At 36.8% G+C, this 18,618-nt stretch overlaps 1 protein-coding gene across 6 annotated transcripts in view; it reads left to right on the forward strand.

The window, feature by feature from the left end:
- Nucleotides 1-18,618, forward strand: part of RAPH1 (Ras association (RalGDS/AF-6) and pleckstrin homology domains 1) — an 88,307-nt gene that overhangs the window by 56,455 nt on the left and 13,234 nt on the right. For all 6 annotated transcript variants that reach the window (XM_039716694.1, XM_039716844.1, XM_039716926.1 and 3 more), the window contains 8 exons: nucleotides 6,765-6,842; nucleotides 8,194-8,353; nucleotides 9,392-9,513; nucleotides 11,235-11,300; nucleotides 12,719-12,862; nucleotides 14,049-14,159; nucleotides 16,960-17,058; nucleotides 17,665-17,785. In XM_039716694.1, coding sequence (XP_039572628.1) covers nucleotides 6,765-6,842; nucleotides 8,194-8,353; nucleotides 9,392-9,513; nucleotides 11,235-11,300; nucleotides 12,719-12,862; nucleotides 14,049-14,159; nucleotides 16,960-17,058; nucleotides 17,665-17,785 — 901 coding nt within the window. The remainder of the gene's footprint in view (nucleotides 1-6,764; nucleotides 6,843-8,193; nucleotides 8,354-9,391; nucleotides 9,514-11,234; nucleotides 11,301-12,718; nucleotides 12,863-14,048; nucleotides 14,160-16,959; nucleotides 17,059-17,664; nucleotides 17,786-18,618) is intronic.

An 18,618-nucleotide genomic window follows, 5' to 3' on the forward strand; every position in this document is an offset into this window, starting at 1 on the left:
ATATTGAAAACTAAGCTTAGTACTGTGAAATTAAGAGTACATGCAAATAATTTTGAGAGACTATTCAGGGCTCAAATACATCTCAGTTTTGCCCATGAAAATAGAAATGTAATATGCTGGATTTTGAAGTGAGCATTTCTTTACTGTTCTGATGCATGGGAAGCTGCAACTACATTCAGGAAGACACATGATACTGATTAAATGAAGTAATGATGCAGATAGTGTGTCAGCATCTGGAGGGAAAGGAACCATGTTGTACCTTTTCTTCTCAAATAGGACGTATGTAATTTTTCTTTTCTTGTTGACCTGAAAGACAAAAATCCTTCTTATGGATGTTCATTCCCTTGCTTTGTAGATTTTGGTCATTCCATCAGACTTTTGATTAAATCAGTTGTGATGTTGGCTTCATGTATCTCAATCCACTCTGATTCAGATTGAGTTAAGCATCTGAGATTTTTTTTTAATGCTGTTTAAAAATACAGCAATTGATTTCTAATGTGCAAAGAATGTAAGGACAGTCTAAAAGCTTTCTGAGTCAGCTGTTATGTCACCTTTTATATTTTTTATTATGGTAAAATATACTTTGTCATAATAATAAAAATATAATTCGAGTCAGCTGTTATGTCATATGTAAATTTAATGTCACCTTTTATCTTTTTTATTATGGTAAAATATACTTTGTCATAATAATAAAAATATAATTTATGTATTATTTATATTAATCTATTGTAGTTGCATTGTTATATAATCAACCAGTGTTTTGAAATCTTTGTGCCCCGTTCCGCATATCCCTTGAGCTTTTTGTCCAACAAAAACTCCTTGCCAGTTAGTTGTAATGTCTCCTCTGTTACATTGTAGTCACCTTTCCTCTCTCAGACTTCCTTACTGTGCTTTCTAGTGCCTGTTCTTCTGCCTGGTTTGTTTGGGTTTCTTCCCCTCCTCTGCACTTTTTTTCTCCTGGTCCCAGATCCCAGTATTGGTACTTGTATAACTGTTTGCCCTGGTGAGAAGCCTGGCCTAGAGCCATTACTAGGCAGGTCCTGTTCAGAGGCAGGTGGGTGATAATGTAGTGCAGATGCTTCAAGGCATAAAGAGCCAGTGAAATTCCTTTGGATTTTTTATTTTTAATCAAAGCCACCAGCATTGTCAAATCTAGACAGTGGAATGCACATCTCTGCTGATTAAGGTTCTGTTCTGCCATACCTTGAAGGGTAATCTCAAAAGGGTTCAGGTCTGTTTGGAGGCATTAACCAGTGGTACACCTGAGAGGTCAGTAGCAGATGCAGGACTTTTCAGCATCTTCCTTAGTGATGTGGGGCTTCTTTTGTGAGGAAGACTGTGAGGAAGAAGTTGCCTTCTGTGGGAAATTGTGACTAGAGCCGGTGTGACTTTGAGATTGAGCAAGTGTGTAACTGCTGCTTTCCAATTTCCATTCAGGAGCCATCTTTTGTGTTTGAGATAGGCTTCTAATAGCAAAAAGTGTGTGAATTGTGAACAAAGAAGTAGAACAAAGGAAGAATCTGGCACTACCCAAGTGTAGTAACATTGTAATATCTGAGACCTTTTCAGGTGAATAATTCTCAGACACAGCCCCTAAAACAATAGTACCACTTCACAGCCATTTCTGTATTTGGTAACATAGTGCAATATGTTGACAATGTCAGGAATAGTCCAGAGGTATAGAAAGGTCTGTACTAAACTGGGAAGGAAGAAGGAAGAAATATGTGGTGAGTCTACATTAGGGAGGATGAACCCTTCACCAGGGTGAATGCACACGTACATTTAGTGAGCTTTCAGATACTCATGTCTTGCTTCCCTTTCTGCTTTACCCAGCTAGAGGTTATTTAGAGTTATTATGAAAAGAAATGCAATAAACATATGTTTTGAAAATGACCATGAAATACTACTGTAAACACAAGTTCACTGGACCGTGCCATGATTGCAGCACACTTTTAGGGTAGGAGTATTCTGCTTGTCCTAGTGAGTTCATCAAGAAATAGAGAAGAACTGCTCTTAATATTCACACCTTTGGTTTTAGTGCTGATCACATACACTCTTGTTCTAGTGTTCTTTTTAATGATAAATTAAAGCAATCAACAGAAAAAACTTCATTAATGGCATTAGTATTCAGTCTGATATACATTAAATATGAGGCTAATAAAAGTGCCTTGAAGTTTTGGGTAATTAGGTACAAATGGAGATGTTAATATGCTGTTCTCTGGTAACAGGAATCTCTGTTGCAGTACAAGCTCTGCAAGAAGGAAGAGTCCTTGCTAAACAGATGATTGCCTTTCAACCCAAGGCTAGACTGTAGTTGGGAAAATAAACAATAGATACCTAATCTTAGTCCTTCAGAAGTCAGTGCTACTTGTGTATTTAGTTATCTTCTAATCTGTGTTCAAAGAAAAAAATCAGAAATAACCCTCAAATATTAAACAGAGAAGAAATTTCTTAATTTTATGCATTTTGTAGTTTGTGTATCTACCTTGCTTACTTAAATACAATGTGGACATAGTTACTTATCTCTTTCCGTTTAATTACTGGCTTTTCTAAATACCTTTGTTAAGTGATCCCCCCCTCCCCTTGTTGTTTCCATTCCATTCCACTTGTTATCTCTGTAAAAGAGATTAGTTAATAACATTAAAAAAAAATAAAAGAAAAGAAAAAATAAAACCCCAACGTAGAAATGCAAGGCACAAAAATTTTTAAGCAAGGTCAGCTCCACTGTTGCATGCATCTTGCACATCTTTATTGCTAAAACACAGCTGGAATATCTTGTAACTGCATATATAATTGGAAACTGGTTGAGGAAACAGGGTTTGACATTTTATTACAGAAATCTTAACTTTATATTTTTTTGTGTTATTCTTTCTGATATTTCACTGTAGGCTAAAATTATTCAAAACTTAGTTCTGGTATATTGATGCCAGGAGAAGATCATCATTCATTTAAGACCATTGCACTGCAGACATATGCAATTTTCATTTTGGTTCACGATATGTTTGAATATTTTGGATTAACAGGTTCTATACATAAGTATGTTGCCAAGTATTCTTTAAATCAGGTGCAATGTTTTCCATAACCAAAAGTAATCTTAGCTCAAAGCTTTAAAATACAAGTGTAACAATAGTTCCAGAATAGTCCTGTTAAGTGAGGAATTTGTTACAGTTTGACAGTGATGCATGTTGCTACTATAAAAGAATATCCTTTTCCTGACAGAGTTGGAAATGACTCTCCATTATGTTTTGTGTTTCTATAAAGTGTGTGTGTGTGTCTCTCCTCGGTGTGTTTCCAAGCTTGCCTGTGCCTGTGCGGCAGTGTAAGCAGGGAGTGGGTTCTGCTGACTCGTGCCTGCTGTGTCAGTTCCCCAGTTCAGTGTGTGAGGGAGCCGTGTGGCAGCAGCGCTGCGGGTGCTCTGTGAGCGGTGAGGCTGTGCGGGGCCCGGGGGCTCTGTGAGCGGTGAGGCTGTGCGGGGCCCCGAGCGCTCTGTGAGCGGTGAGGCTGTGCGGGGCCCCGAGCGTTCTCTGAGCGGTGAGGCTGTGCGGGGCCCGAGTGCTCTGTGAGCGGTGAGGCTGTGCGGGGCCCCGAGCGCTCTGTGAGCGGTGAGGCTGTGCGGGGCCCGAGCGCTCTGTGAGCGGTGAGGCTGTGCGGGGCCCTGGCGCAGCTGTGTGGCCATCGCAGGGATCGCCTTTGTCTGTACCGCCTGCGAAGCTGTGGCAGCGCAGCAGTCCTGCCATTTACCTGCATCTTTGTAATCCTTCAGCGACTCCATCACTGTTCCCAGGGTTGGCTAGCAAAGGGGAAATAAATATTTAAGGTAGATGTGGTTGGACTGCAGGTGCTGGCCTTGTTGATTGGTGGCACTGAACAGTTTAAATAGTTTGCACTTGCAGTCGGGTATTTTTGCCGTCTGTCACCTGTCTCCCATGCAGTGAAAAGGGCTGTTAGCTTATTAGTACAAGCTGATGGGCGCCACGTGCTTCCTCCTGGATAGAAGCAGTGCTGCTTTCATGTACAGGGGAAGGAGACACCTGTGTATGTGTCTAACTGATGGTTCTGGGTGACTTTGATGGGCAGGGGACTTTTTTCTCAGACCATTAGGAGAGAAACAATACATGATTGTGAGTTTTGGGGAGTTATTAAATTATTTTATTAAGGAATCAAAATATATAGTTCTTCATTCTTCTCCCGTGAAACATTGTTTGCCACATCAGCAGTGATGCAGCAGTGGCCTGAGCTTAGTTTATTACTGCTCAAAATAGCTTAAAATCTTTGACTACTCTATGCTTTTTGAAAATTTTGGTTTATTACTGCTCAAAATAGCTTAAAATCTATTTTGGTTTATTACTGCTCAAAATAGCTTAAAATCTTTGACTACTCTATGCTTTTTGAAATTTTGAATTCTTGCTTTCTTTTTGTCACTGTGTTTTCCGGTTAGTAAATTCAGACCGCTTTTTATAATTTTTTGCTCGTTGAAACCAGTTCTTATTTTGATAATTGTAATTCTGTTTTGTTTTGAGGTTTTTTTTTAATTTAAACTGATTATGTTAAACTCGAGTAAGTATAAGGAATCCTAATCTCTGGACCCACATTAAGTTGAGTAGGAAATTGAAAGTAATTGGTACATATTAAAATAGTAAGTCCTTAAAATCTTCTTTGGTCTACATATTTATCTATTTTCCAAAGCATTTTAGGGGATGGTGGATTATAAACTTTGAGGTCACCGTAGATATTCTAGCCTGTATTGGCACAGGTATATGAGAGGTCACAGCTGCTTGTTGCTTGCCCTGGTCTTGCTGCCTGTGCACTGTGGCAGGCAGGTGCTCCTGGTGCTTTGCACTGGTGTACAGTGAAATAGGTTGGAATGATTGGGTTAATGAGCAGCTTTTCAAAACCATGAATAACAGTTTCTCCAAATACATGATAAAATGAGTATTTTGCTTTTGCTGATTTCATGATGAACAGGTGCATAGCATCACTTTTAGAAACTGACAAGTCTCTCACAGAATCACTGAGTAAGCTCAGTTGGCAGGGACCCACAAGGGTCATTGAGTCCAACTTCTGGCCCTGCTTAGGACATCCCCAAGAGTCACCCCATAGGCCCAAGAGCATTGTCCAAGCGCTTCTATGAGCTCTGTCAGGCTTGGAGCTGTGAAGCCTCATTTTTTAGTAACAATTTATTTCTACACATTGAAATGGTTAATGATAAGAAATAGGAAGAATAAAAGATTCCTGTTATCATGGTGTGGTTTGTTTTTCATGGAATGCTAGTCTGATTTAACCTTTCTAAGCTATAGGACAGCATTGCTATTGTGAATAAAAAGCTGTAGTTCCCTGTAGACTCGTAAACTCCATGTTCTGGGGTAATTCAGTGCCCAGATAAGGTTTCAGGCTCACATTATTTCTGTTCATGTCAACTTACTCCTTCATTTTATTGAAAAGAATTATGTTTCAAGGCAGCATACTGGTCTATCTAGCTGATGTTTTTTTCTCATGCACAGGATGGTCACAGATGTGAAGGACCAAAAGCTACTGAGAGTGCAGTAAATAACAAGGAAATGTTCTTTAGCAGTTGATATGAATATTAGTAATTTATTAAGAAGCCAAAACTTAAACTCTCTGGATTTCAGAATAGCTGAATCTTGACTTATACAAGAAAAGCAACCATCTAAACACATGGTAAAGAAACTATAAATTACATCCACAGAATAAAGCAATAGAGAACTAAATGTTTATAGTGTGATGAATGTTGTGATGGGATGTGGTACTTTAGCTCTGGAAAAAAATATGAATTATTCTTTTTTAAGGGTTCTGAATATTTTGGAAGGGATTTTTGTGTATTTTAATAGACTTGTTTGTGCTAGAGTAATTATGGTTTTAGATATTAATTACAATGAAGATCCACAGTATAAGATTTTGAAAGTCTGAAAACTGCATATGTAATTTTTGAAACAGTGGTTGCTTTTTAGCTTCATATTTCAAATGCAATTTCAAAGAAATATCTGTAATCTCCAGAATTTAAAAATCTTTATTGCTAGTCTTAAAAAGACACAGTTTTCTTTAGCATCAGCAAATAGATTTAAGCTACCTGAATTTTTAGTGCATTTCCAATTGTAGTAAAAACCTATTACATAGAAGAGCAAAAAAAATGCTTATTGACCTTGTATCTATCTTAAAATACCTAAAACAAGGAGGAAGACAACTTGGAATTAGTAAAGACAAAGTGAGTGTTCAGATCTCTTACTGCAAATGGATTTAACAGTTTAAAATCTTTCAAACTAATGCATGTAGTATGGAATCCTAGATCCTAGTTATAGGATTTATTTCCCTTCTTTCTGTGTGCTGTTAAATTCGGGTACCTCTTGGCATGCTCTTTGCGTTTTATATTGATCAACCAAAAGTCTGTTGGCTGTACTCCATTGTATACTCTTGTTGAATTTGTATTGTCCCAAGCTGTGACTGTAAATATATAATATGCTAAAGTATTTGGTAGCATAAGGGTATTTACAGAACAGGAGAACAGAGAAATGTCTAGACAAAATATATTCCTCCAATATGTTCCTTTGGAGTTAATGGCAGTTGTATCTCTAAATATAGGAACACTTTTAAAAAGTAATAGTTTTCATCATCACTAGAAAATAGTTGGACATTTATAGGAGAGCAAATCAGCATTTTAGTTCATTTTTTAGAGCATGGTAGCTTCAAAGCCACTGAAACCTGACTGAAACTTGTGTTAACTGGAATTGTGTGTTGTGTTCCCCTAGGAGGAACAGGCTGCTAAACTGAAAGCTGAGAAGATTAGGGTTGCATTAGAGAAGATTAAAGAAGCACAAGTGAAAAAGGTGAGTTAGTTATACCCATTTATAAGACCCTTATTTTATTATTCTTTTTCACCTGGAAAATGCAGGCAAACTTCATTTGTATCTATTAGCCTTAAGTTGCCCTTTATAAAATAAGAACACTGTAGTGTTCTACTCTTCAGTGGTAATGTGGTTTCCCATCTAGACTGGACCTAATCAAGAGAAGCCTAGGATATGGAATAGCATGATGTTTTTCTTAAAGAATAGCTTGTTTTTCAGGTAATGCTCATTGGGAAGTTTTCACCAACTTCCACCCAGATCTGAAATGAGGGTCCAGCCTCCTGAGATTGTTCTTGTACATTCTGTAGTCACACGTTTAAAATTTGTGCCTGTTTTGTTCACAGCCTTTTCTTCACAAGCCTTTTCCCATTATGCATAGCAGGATTTGCCAGTGCTAAATGGAAGAGAAGTATTCCAGACTAAAGACAGAGATTACCAATAGAGAAAGTCTACTGCCATTACTCGATGTACTCTCAAAGAATAGAGTGCCCTTAATATTTAGCTTTTTTATTTTATGACAGGAGTTTTTCAGTAGCTTAAAATGCCTTTTTCATTAATTGTTTGTAGATCAAAAGCTGAAAAACTGTCTTGGCTGGAAGATGGAAATTAACAAGTCAATTGTACCAGTGTATTACAGCTACTAGGTTTTATCTTTTCCAGCTGAACAAGGTGTAAAAATGGAAAAAATAATGATTGGCAAAAAGAATCTGTTGTTTTTAAGTCTTCTGATTGGTTTAAAAAATGGCTGGATTTTTGTTTCTGGACAGTGACCTCTTTAAAATGCCTATGAAAAACCATTGTGTTTTAAAAGCAGATTTTTTTTCACACTTCAGCTTCATATTCCCCAGAAAAGTGAGGTTTAATATTGCTATATTTTTTACATAATAACCATTTTTAGAAAATACTGTAGGAAGCAGGCAGAAAGCTTAAACTGCACATCTGAAAAATTCTGATCCTTTATAAGCTTGTGCAGAACTCTGTATCTATGTTTGTTCCACCTAGATATTGTCTGAAAGACACTTTATTATCAGGACACTTCGGCAGGAAGGATTTTTTTTCTTTCTTAACACTCAACTGAAGCACTTTCTCACTGTGTTGGAAACACCTTTATATTTACTTTGTTGTGCTGAAGGAGAACAGTATCTTGTTAAGTGTCTGCGATACAAATATCTAGCCATCATTTTTGACATCTTACATTTTCAGGTAGTGTTTTGATTGAATTTAAGCTACTGTAAGAAAACTTTAGAAGAATAAACAAGATGTTAGAAACTTTATTTTTATTTGAAATGTGGCAGATGAATCCTTTTTGTTTTCTTAATTTTCTGCTTAACAGTTGGTGATCAGAGTCCATATGTCTGATGACAGCTCAAAAACAATGATGGTGGATGAGAGGCAAACAGTGAGACAAGTATTAGACAATCTGATGGACAAATCACATTGTGGATACAGTTTAGACTGGTCATTAGTGGAAACCATCTCTGAATTGCAAATGGGTAAGTAATACTTATAAGCATTTCTAATTCTTATTGATGTAGCAATAGTCTACATTCTTAGAATGATTTAAATACTTGTCTTCATAATGTTCATCATCCTGTTCATTAATGTAGTAAATGCTAATTCATGTAATAAAGCTCATGATTGAGCTTGTTTCAGAATGATCTGAAAATTCTACTTCAGTGTGTTTAATAGGATGAGAAAGTTGGTCTAGTGGCTTCCCAAAGATTTCTTTTTCTTTACTTTGCAATGAGTATTTTCAGCTATTTTCTCCTGTTTCAGTAAATTTTCCTCTTTTTCTTTATGCTGTTCTCTTTTGTCTGTTTTCAGTATTCTGAAGTTCTAGCACTAGTGGTAACTTTTTCAATGGAGAGTCAAAGCTCAGAGCTTTGACTGAGAACCAAAGTTCTCAGAGGCTGTTGTTGATACATCATTTATTGAGCAACAGAGATCATAGGAAGTAGAAGGTGTCAGTTTTCAGACTTCTTTGCAATACCTGTACTCGCTATGGGTATTCTGCATTTCAGAAGCATTTTGTTTTCCTTCCGATCATTGCCCACTACTTTTTGATGCTTTATGAGTGAGATCATTTGGGATGTAGAAAGAAGTTTTGTGCGAAAAAAGCTGCCCGATCCATTCCTCTGGGAGTTGTGTTGACCAGAAAACACATAAATGTGATAACCTTCTTATTTGTGCTCATAAACTTTGAAATGTTGTCACTTGAGTCTGCAGTGTTCCTGCAGGATGGCAGGCCTTCTCAGATAAAAAAAAAACTAAGACATTTCATATGTTGGTGGAACTATAAACTTCAAGATAACAGGAAGTCCGTGCTGGATGTGAAAGAATTACACCAGACATGTCTGGAAGTGGACTAAGTTCTTTTATTTTCTCAGCAAAAAACTTCTTCCCACTGTAGTAGATATTGAACTCTATTTTCTCTGCATATATGCCTTGTCTCTTAGAAATGACTACAGATTAGTGTCTATCACAAAATGCAACAGATTCCAATATATTTGCCTCACTTGTTATTGTTGCAGAAAGGATCTTTGAAGATCATGAAAATTTAGTTGAAAATCTCTTGAACTGGACAAGAGACAGTCAAAACAAACTAATGTTTGTGGAACGTATAGAGAAATACGCACTTTTCAAGAATCCACAGGTAAGCCTGAGGTTTGTGCTGAATGTGTGCGTGGCTGATGGTAGTTTCTTACATTTTTGGTAGCATTCATTTCCATACTTTCATTTTGGTACTTGTGTATATGCTAAAATGTCAGGCAACTTTACACTTCAGCACTCTGTACATCCACAGTGTTGTTGGCACAAAGTCAATCCTTAGGAGACAACCATGAGCTGAAGCAATCTGTTTGCTAATTTGTATGTGAGTAGTTTTAATGCACATGAAGGCAGGCAGTTTCCAGGGATTTACACCATACTTAGTGCTGCTCAATTATGTAAACATGCAAGAAAGGTGTTGACACATATTGCTAATAGTAATGTCTCTCCACTGTGCATTCTTGCATTGCTGGCAAGAAAGGGAAGACAATCTAAGAGAACAGCCACTCCATGGTCAAATGACAAGAGAGAGTGTGCCCCTTCCTGTGGAAGTTGGGCCCACCTATATTCACCTGTTACAAAGAGTTAAGTCAAATGACAAGAGAAGAGAGAGTGTGCCCCTTCCTGTGGAAGTTGGGCCCACCTATATTCACCTGTTTCCTGCTCCCTGGCGGAGAAATCAAAGGCTCCTCTTCCTCTCAAATGGCCTCAAAGACCTCTCTTCTCTCGAGTGGTATCTACAGACCTGGTATCTGGCAGCACTGCAGTATTGTAGGGGAGGAAAGGAAAAGAAACAGAAAAGCAGAAGGTGGCTCTTGCAAGAATTTGCATTGAAAATTCACTTGATCTCTTGTCTGTAATATCACTTGATCTCTGTCTTAACTCTTACCTAATGTATTCCCTTTTGAGTTTATAGATTATTTTTATATCTGTGTGGCATCTACATGCTAATTTATTTGATTTACAGTGGGTATCAGTTTTGCTTGATTTTATTTCTTTCTCAGAAAGATCTGAAACCCAGGTCTTATGCAAGTGCTTTGCACTGAAGCATCAAAACTATACATTATTTTTAAAAGTTTGTAGACTATAGGTTTACTCTCAGTACATATAGTAGGCACTGCCACAAGAGTGAGGTACCAGTATAAACCCAATATTTCTCCTTGTTTTAAAATATTGAACTGGCGAAACTTTGTGAATATTTGGGTTTTTTTCCAGTATTAGAGCTGGGAATTAGCAAGATGTTTTTCATTGTCCCAGTCTTTTCCAAACTGAATAAGAGTTAAAAACTCATAAAATAAGATTTGGTGCTTGTGCATAGTTAAGTTCCTTTAAGAAGTTGGCAAGTATTTTGTTTAGAATTTATTATTATTTATTTAGTTTTTATTTATAATTCTTTGTGAAAATAAATATTTCTATTCAGTAAAACTCAGACCAAGGTGAAAAGAAGTACATTGCTTCTATGTGTGCTTCTTTGAATGCAGAAATAATGACAATATGTAACAGATCTCCTGGGGTTGTTTATACTTTTTTTATTGTGGTTTTTACAAGTTCGTAGTATTTTTATTTCTGGATGCATTGTAACAGAGAGCTGTTTGATCCTTAGAAAAGCAGGATGATGTTGTTATGAGGCTGTTAGGTAGGAGTACAGAGTGATTGATATTTCTGGTAAAGAAAGTTATAAGTTACTTCAATGTATTATTTAGTAGTCTGATGGTTTCAATTAGTCTACAAAGTTTCGTTCTTACTGCTACAGAAAAGTAAACAAAAAACACCATTTGACTTGATTTCAGAATGCCTAAAGAAATATGGAACTTTATTTTGTTACAGAATTATCTTCTGGGGAAGAAAGAAACCTCTGAGATGGCAGACAGAAATAAAGAGGTGCTACTAGAGGTAAGAATGTCAAACCAGAAAGGACATAGTAGTCATTTTTGGAGCATGAAGACAAACTGCTAAAGGTCGTGGTGGTTGAAATTGATGGACAGAGCAGAATGTAATTCTGGAAGACTGTGAATGGAATGTGTTGTATTTGAGCTAAATGGCTATTTTAATGTAACACTGTTTCAAATGTGATTAGTTTAAAAAAGTATCTGTACTTAGTTTAGTATCTGAAATACCATACACAGTGATAATCAAATTGAGGTTGCCTCTAGCTATGGCTAAAACCATTAATTTCAAGTTGAAATTTGAATTTGTGACCTGGTTTTTTTACCTGTGGTGCTAGAGAATTTTTACTAGCACTTTCCAAATTTTCATTTATACAAAATTCTAGAGCATGGATCTGGAGACTGGTTTAATTTAATATTTCAAATTTTGATAATAAGCAAAGCAGTAAATTTTTTTTCAATTACATTTTAAAATTTAAAAAACCAAAATACTGAATTTTAAGAAATGTATGACAGAAAACTAATTATTATCAAACACATTAACCAATTTACAGAAATAAGAGCATAAAAGTGTGGAGCAAAAAAAGCACACAGTAAATATAGCCTTCATAGGCAGAAAACTAATTACTTTTGTGACATGGCTGAAGTGCCATAGGTTCCACTTGATTGCCAGAATAATGATTATGACTTGCACAGTTACCCAAACCAACTTAAGTTAAGTTAAACTTAAATAGTTAAACTTAAGTTAAGTTTAACTTAAAAGGAGCATATGCATTTTATTAATATATTGTTAATATGGGTTTTAATAATAAGTGTATGTATGTATACTGTGGCTGAAAAAATGGTTTGAAGCCATAACATGCAGAGAATTGTAATTCTGCTTAACTCTTTTTGTCTTCTAAGATTATTCATAAGTCTCTGTGCTGCATATTAATCTGGAGTGTATTTAAAGCATTTGCTTTTCTCTGCTAGTTCTTTGTAAATAGAAGGTTAGCAGAAGTTGCAGTGTTGTGGGTAGTTAGTAGCAGTGAAGTACTCCTGGCATGAATTGCAGCTGTGTCTGATGGATGCACAGTTAGGTTTGTGTGTGCTTATACATATAAGAGGCTAGATAAGGTGACCTGTGACCTTAAAGCCAGTAAAGCCATGGGGATCTATTACTGAGAAGCAGTGGTCAGAAAATCTTTACTGTGGCTGCTAATGATTTTTCTGTCATTGTTGCATGGAGCAAATGCTGAGACACCCTATCATGCTTGTCTGAATTACCTTACTGCTTCTGTGATTTATCTGCAGTTTATATCTCATGTGAAAAAAGAGCTGTCCCTGCTACAAGTGCATTCCTTGGATAAAGAATTTCAGTTATTCAAAACAAACCACTGCACGCTCTCTGTTTTCTGTTTCCCAAACTCCTCTGTTTATTGGCAGGAATGCTTCTGTGGAAGTTCTGTAACTGTGCCAGAGATTGAGGGAGTTTTGTGGCTGAAAGAGGATGGTAAGAAATCTTGGAAGAAACGTTACTTCCTTCTTCGGGCTTCTGGAATCTACTATGTCCCTAAAGGGAAGGCAAAGGTATGCTACTTAAAGCAATTGCTCAGAATTGTTTATTGCTGGTAAACAGTGCATACAAGAGTTGGCTTTAAGTTTTGGCTTAGCTGTGCCTTTCCAAGTGCCACATCCCTTAATTAAAATGCTGGCTTTATCATGGAAATACTGTGTGAATTTTTGTGGCAGCACTTGATATGAAGGGTGTAACCCAAGTTTAAAAATACAAGACTACAGGGAACTGCTTCTTGGGTTAGGTGTTCAGAAATACTTGAGAAAAAACTTTTGTTGGAGCTAAGAAGCTGGTCTTTACTGAAGCAGAATTTGCATGGAGGACCAAATTGCTCTGCAAATGTTGATCATGAAGTATCAGTCCAACTCCACAATGTCTGCATAATTTTATTATTTTTAGTTAGTTCATATAAATGGTATTCTTTTTGGACTAATTGGTGCTACATTTTTTGAAACTGGTATATGTAATTTCATTTCTTCAGGATCACTTACTGCTGTTCTCTGTGTCAGTAATGCCGAATAAGTAGAAAGACACTACAAATAAATTACAGCTTCAAGGCTGAACTACTGTGAGTTCAAGTCATCCATGAATCCATCAGTCTTGACAGCCTCAGATGATTCCCAGTACAGGAAGTCCACCTCCCACACATCTGGGAATGAAAAGGAAATTTCTATCAGCAGGACAGCTCCCTTTAGAGCTGAATGCATGTCAGATGTTCTTTCCATAATCTTTTGCTTCATTAAAACAATCTGTATGCGAGTAGCCTTTTGAAATTCTTTGCCCTACACTCAATGCCAGACATCTTTAGAATTCTACTTACAGTCACACTGGAATTTGGACACCTTGATTATTACCAGGGTGAAATATAACCAGCAGCTGATAACTTCCTGCTCAACCAATCATACTTAATTTCTCCCGATGCCCGCTTTCAGTAAACAGTAGTAGTCCAATGTAAAATGTTGTCAAAAGGCAAAATGCGGACAAAACACCAAAACCAGAGTGCATTCGATTAAAAATGAAGCTGTAGTGAAAGAGTTTATGCATAGCTGTATCCCCTTCTTGTGTCAGTAGTTTTTGAATGAGATTGATATTTGACCTTAACTAGATCTTAGTATTGGATCTTAACATTATACTGATTGTGTCAACATGTGTGGATTTTTATAAAGATACTTTGTAAATGACCATTTTTGTATTTACTAGGTGTCACGGGATCTTGTGTGCTTCCTACAGCTAGACCATGTCAGTGTTTACTATGGACAGGACTATCGGAACAAATACAAGGCACCCACAGACTATTGTTTGGTGCTAAAGGTAACACTGCAGCAGTTGGCTGTACTTTGAATACACTTTTACTTGTTCTAAACCATCAGCTGCTTTTAATCTAATTTTCCTCTAGTTCTTGTATACAATGTAAACAGTTAGTGAACAGTTGTTGCCTGTTCTCTGAGCTGGTCATGACTTCATAAATGTTTTCATATTGCCCTGTATTGTATTATTTCCAAACTTATGAATGCCAGTCTATTTGACTGTTCATTACACTCTAAAACACAACACTAAAAGTCTTCTTTTCCATTTAGCAACTCTATACCTTACAACTGTTTAGGCTCAAAGAGATAATACCCCTTGAAATGCTAATTTCAGGGAGTTATCATCTTCTCAGTGTAGGTCCAGAGTAGTGGAGAAATTAATATTAAAGATTCAAGTCTACCCTTTATAAACCAACCTGAGGGAGAAGGGATGTTGTAAAGCAGGTATCTTCTGAGTATAAATGACAGGCAGAAAGAATGAGTAGCAAAAACTGTTATAAAACCGGTGGCCTGATCTTAAACACATCAAATTACTTGAGTTCATAAAGTTATTTTAATTGAATCAACACATCTCCTAGTTTCTGTTGACTCCCACATGGTGTTCAGAATGGTGTCAGTTCCTGCAAGATAGCTGGGTACCAAGCTATTTTAAAACAGGCTTTCACACTGTGTTCAGGCAAATAACATGTCTTCATGTGTCAGTAACAAGAGGTGGTTACATTGCCCTTTTCCCCTCCCTGCCCTGGAGCTCGTGTGGTGTTGTACATGTCAGTACATTAGACTGTTTACTGTGCCTGGAGTGCGTCCTGTCCACTGCCTGAAAAAGGATTTCATTTTCCAGTGGACAGGGAAACATGTATTTGAGCCCACTGAGGAGACACGGAGTATTAAATATGGGATATGATATTAGTTGAGAAAGTACACAGCTAAAACTGGAAGTATTTTCCATGTTCTTATAGGTCATTGAATCCAAAAAATGTCAGTTATTTGTAGGTATATATAAATTCCTTTAAGTAAATTGATTTTTCTACTTACATGTCACTTTCATCTATATCATTTGGACAGGTTAATAGTAAATTTTATTTTCAGACTTTTTGACCATACCAAGTAGATTTAAAAAAAAAATTGCCATTCTGAGCATCAAATTTAATGGTAACATTACTGAAGACACAAAAAATGTGTAGAAATTGTCCCTAGGTAAATTAATGGGGTAGATTTAGTTGGGTAGCTTATACCAAGTGAAGCTGTATTTTCTACGTGGAACTGATGAGTCACCAAATTATAATATTAAGCAGGATTCAGTTCTGCCTTCATCAGTTGGGGTAGATTTAGTTGGGTAGCTTATACGTGGAACTGATGAGTCACCAAATTATAATATTAAGCAGGATTTGGTTCTGCCTTCATCAGTTCTTATAATGTTACATCAATATTTTCAATTAGTACTAATGTATAGAAACCACACAGTTTTTAAAATGGAGATAGAGTCTTGTGCCACAAAGGTTCAGTAAACCAGGAAGTTTCTCCTTTGGTACAGGTAAATGGCAGATACAGACCAAAGGCCCAATTCTCTACTGGTGTTCAGACTGGACTTATCTTCACTCCTTTGTTCATATCAAAACGTAGTGTGCTCACATTAGGTGCTCTGCTATTGATAAATGTAACATTTGTGTGCTAGTATATAAAGTTAGGTCCTTGGTCCAAATTGTCAGATTTCTGAGAAATTATTTCTATATAATCAAAGATTTGAACAAGTCCAGAAAGAAGCTGGCTTGTTAGTGAAGTAATTGTATTTGCTTCTATAGACTCTTCTTTGTTATACAACATCTATGTGTAGGAGGCTGGTAGTGAAAAATACTATCTACTATCATAAGAAAGTAGATAGTAGTTTGTTACATGTATTTTCTTTATGGACATAAACATCCTATGTTCATTTAAAAATAATTGTGTTGGAAGGAAACGGGATAGATAATTCTGAAAAGCTTAGAAGTTCTTTGATATATGTTTCAGTCAGTCTTCAGTAAAACTTAAATACCTACAATCCTCTAGCAAAACTCTGTTGTGTCACTGAGCTATAAGGTAACAGAGGAAATTATAAGAACTGGGGTGTTCAGTTACCCCAGTAGCTGAGGGACCTGTAATTTCTATAGCATGGACAGGAAACAACTGAATAGTCCATCCAGAATGATTTCCAGTGCCTGATTTTTGAAAAACATGCATTTGTTTCTTCACTGCTGAATTAATAAATACAGTGCCTTTACATTTTTCATACATGTATGTGGGAGCAGCAAGTGTTTTTTTAGATGATACCCCTGTATCAGTAAGGTGGGAGCCTTGAAGGCTTTATGAGCTGAAAATAGAATTGTGCTTAACAGCATGTCACTTGGGGAATGTCTCACTTAAGCCTGCAAAGGTAGAGAAGACCAGTGTGTTTGTTTTCCTCTAGTTTGGGGGATTTTTATGTGGGAGAAAGGTGAAATATTGGTTGTCTCTGTCAAGTGGTGAGTCAGTCTGTAGGTACAGAAGACTCTTGGTGGGTAGAAAGTACTACAGCCCTAGAATAGTGAAAGACTAGCCCTTTCTTAGTGTTTGAAATCAGTATGTGCTAGACACCCTTCCAAATGTGTGTGTCAAGCAATCCCCACTGAAATTCACCTCCTGAAATATTCTGCAACATTTTTAAGTGGGGTTAAATACTGTTGAAGAGCTTCCAGCATTAGGTTTATCTCTATAGACATTAACAGATAAATGCTTTCCTTGCATTCCTAGCTATGAAAACATTGATGAGAATGCACAATTTTTTGCAGCATCCTCAGATCCAGAAGAAGTCCCAGTACATCAAGTATCTTTGCTGTGATGATGTAAGAACTCTACACCAATGGATCAATGGCATCCGCATTGCTAAGGTAACCCCCAGGCAGTCCTGCAGTGTTGTCATGAGTAGCTGTCATCATCTGCTCAAAACCATTTACTCTTACTTAGCAAAATACATGGGAAATCTAACTTCCCTCTGTTTAACTATTCTGAACATGAACTGGAAAATCTTCTCTTATATTTTTCATTCCATAGCAAAATTGTTAGAGGCTTTATTATAATAATTCAGTAATTGGGCCTTTTCTTCTTGTTTCTGCTGCATCCCTGTCACATGACACACTTCTGACATCATAGATTGTAGCGAGCTCCTTTCAGATTTTAAAAAAGAAGGCTTATGGGAAAAGAGAATTTAGAAAATAGAGTTCATTTTCAAGATCCTCAGCTTGTCTTAGTTTATTCATTGGGCCATTTCTTGCTTGACACTGTGTCTTCTAGCATAAATAAATTGTTTTTCTTTCTTTCAGCACTTCACTAATACTATTAATATTACCTGAACTCCTTAACATAGAGCCTGTGTTGTTTTTGGGGGGACTGGCAGGAGGAAAGAATTAATAGAGAAGCCAGAGGTGGAGCTCAACAGTCTGAAAAGAATGTACAGCCTATACAGAGTTGTTAAACTTGTTTGTGATTTTGCTTAGTACGGGAAGCAACTGTACATGAACTATCAGGAAGCACTGAAGAGAACAGAATCAGCATATGACTGGACCTCCTTGTCTAGCTCCAGTATCAAGTCAGGCTCCAGCTCATCTAGTTTGCCAGGTAACAATGTGATCTATCTCATAATACAAAGATTCAATTGCCTTTATCATCTGCTGTCTAGATGCCTCAAGACTTTCTCCAAAGTCTTTTGTGCTATGTTTAGTCTAAAACACAGACTTTATCTATAACATTCTGTACATGTATATCTATATATATGCATACAGGTAAAAACCTATTTTGCTGTATTACTTGCAGTGATGTCTGTATTTGAAATATGCAGCAGTTTCTTGTTCACCTTCAAAAACCAATGTTTTTCTTATACTGGGAGGAGGAAACATAATTTCAAATTCCTGATGCCTGTATGTTCACCTATTTGAAAAATCAAATTTATATTGTAATGATGCATGGAACGTATATATGTCGTTCTTAAACTGCTTTGTAGACCGAAATATTTGAAATTGGAAAACAAGAACAAGGCCCTTCCCAAAGGCAAAGATACAAACAATCTCTTTAGAGAAAACTTTGAAAATACTGTTTCTATTCCTATGTCAAATTGTGCATGCTTGCATTAATGTGCTCCTGTTTATCTCTCAGCAGAACTGGGGCTGATGTTGCATGTAACAGTTTAAAAATTGATAAATAGTTTATACAGTGTAATTTCATTGTTCAGAGCTGACTGATGCTTTGGTAGATTATTCAGAACCTTCAGGGGCTAGGTTCTTTATTGAAAATGTGCTATGGTGTGAAGGTGTATTGTCTGCCACACATACGGGTTGGGCAGTAATGCTACTGAATTGGACAGGTTCAGAAAGTAACCTGTAAGAATGAGCTAAGCAAATGCAGCCTAACTGGGAAGGTACTTTGTTGTTTCAACTGTGTGGCATAGCAGTAAA

The sequence above is a fragment of the Passer montanus genome, unplaced genomic scaffold (genome assembly GCF_014805655.1).
Source record: "Passer montanus isolate IOZ18808 unplaced genomic scaffold, ASM1480565v1 scaffold1, whole genome shotgun sequence".
Lineage (NCBI taxonomy): Eukaryota > Metazoa > Chordata > Aves > Passeriformes > Passeridae > Passer > Passer montanus.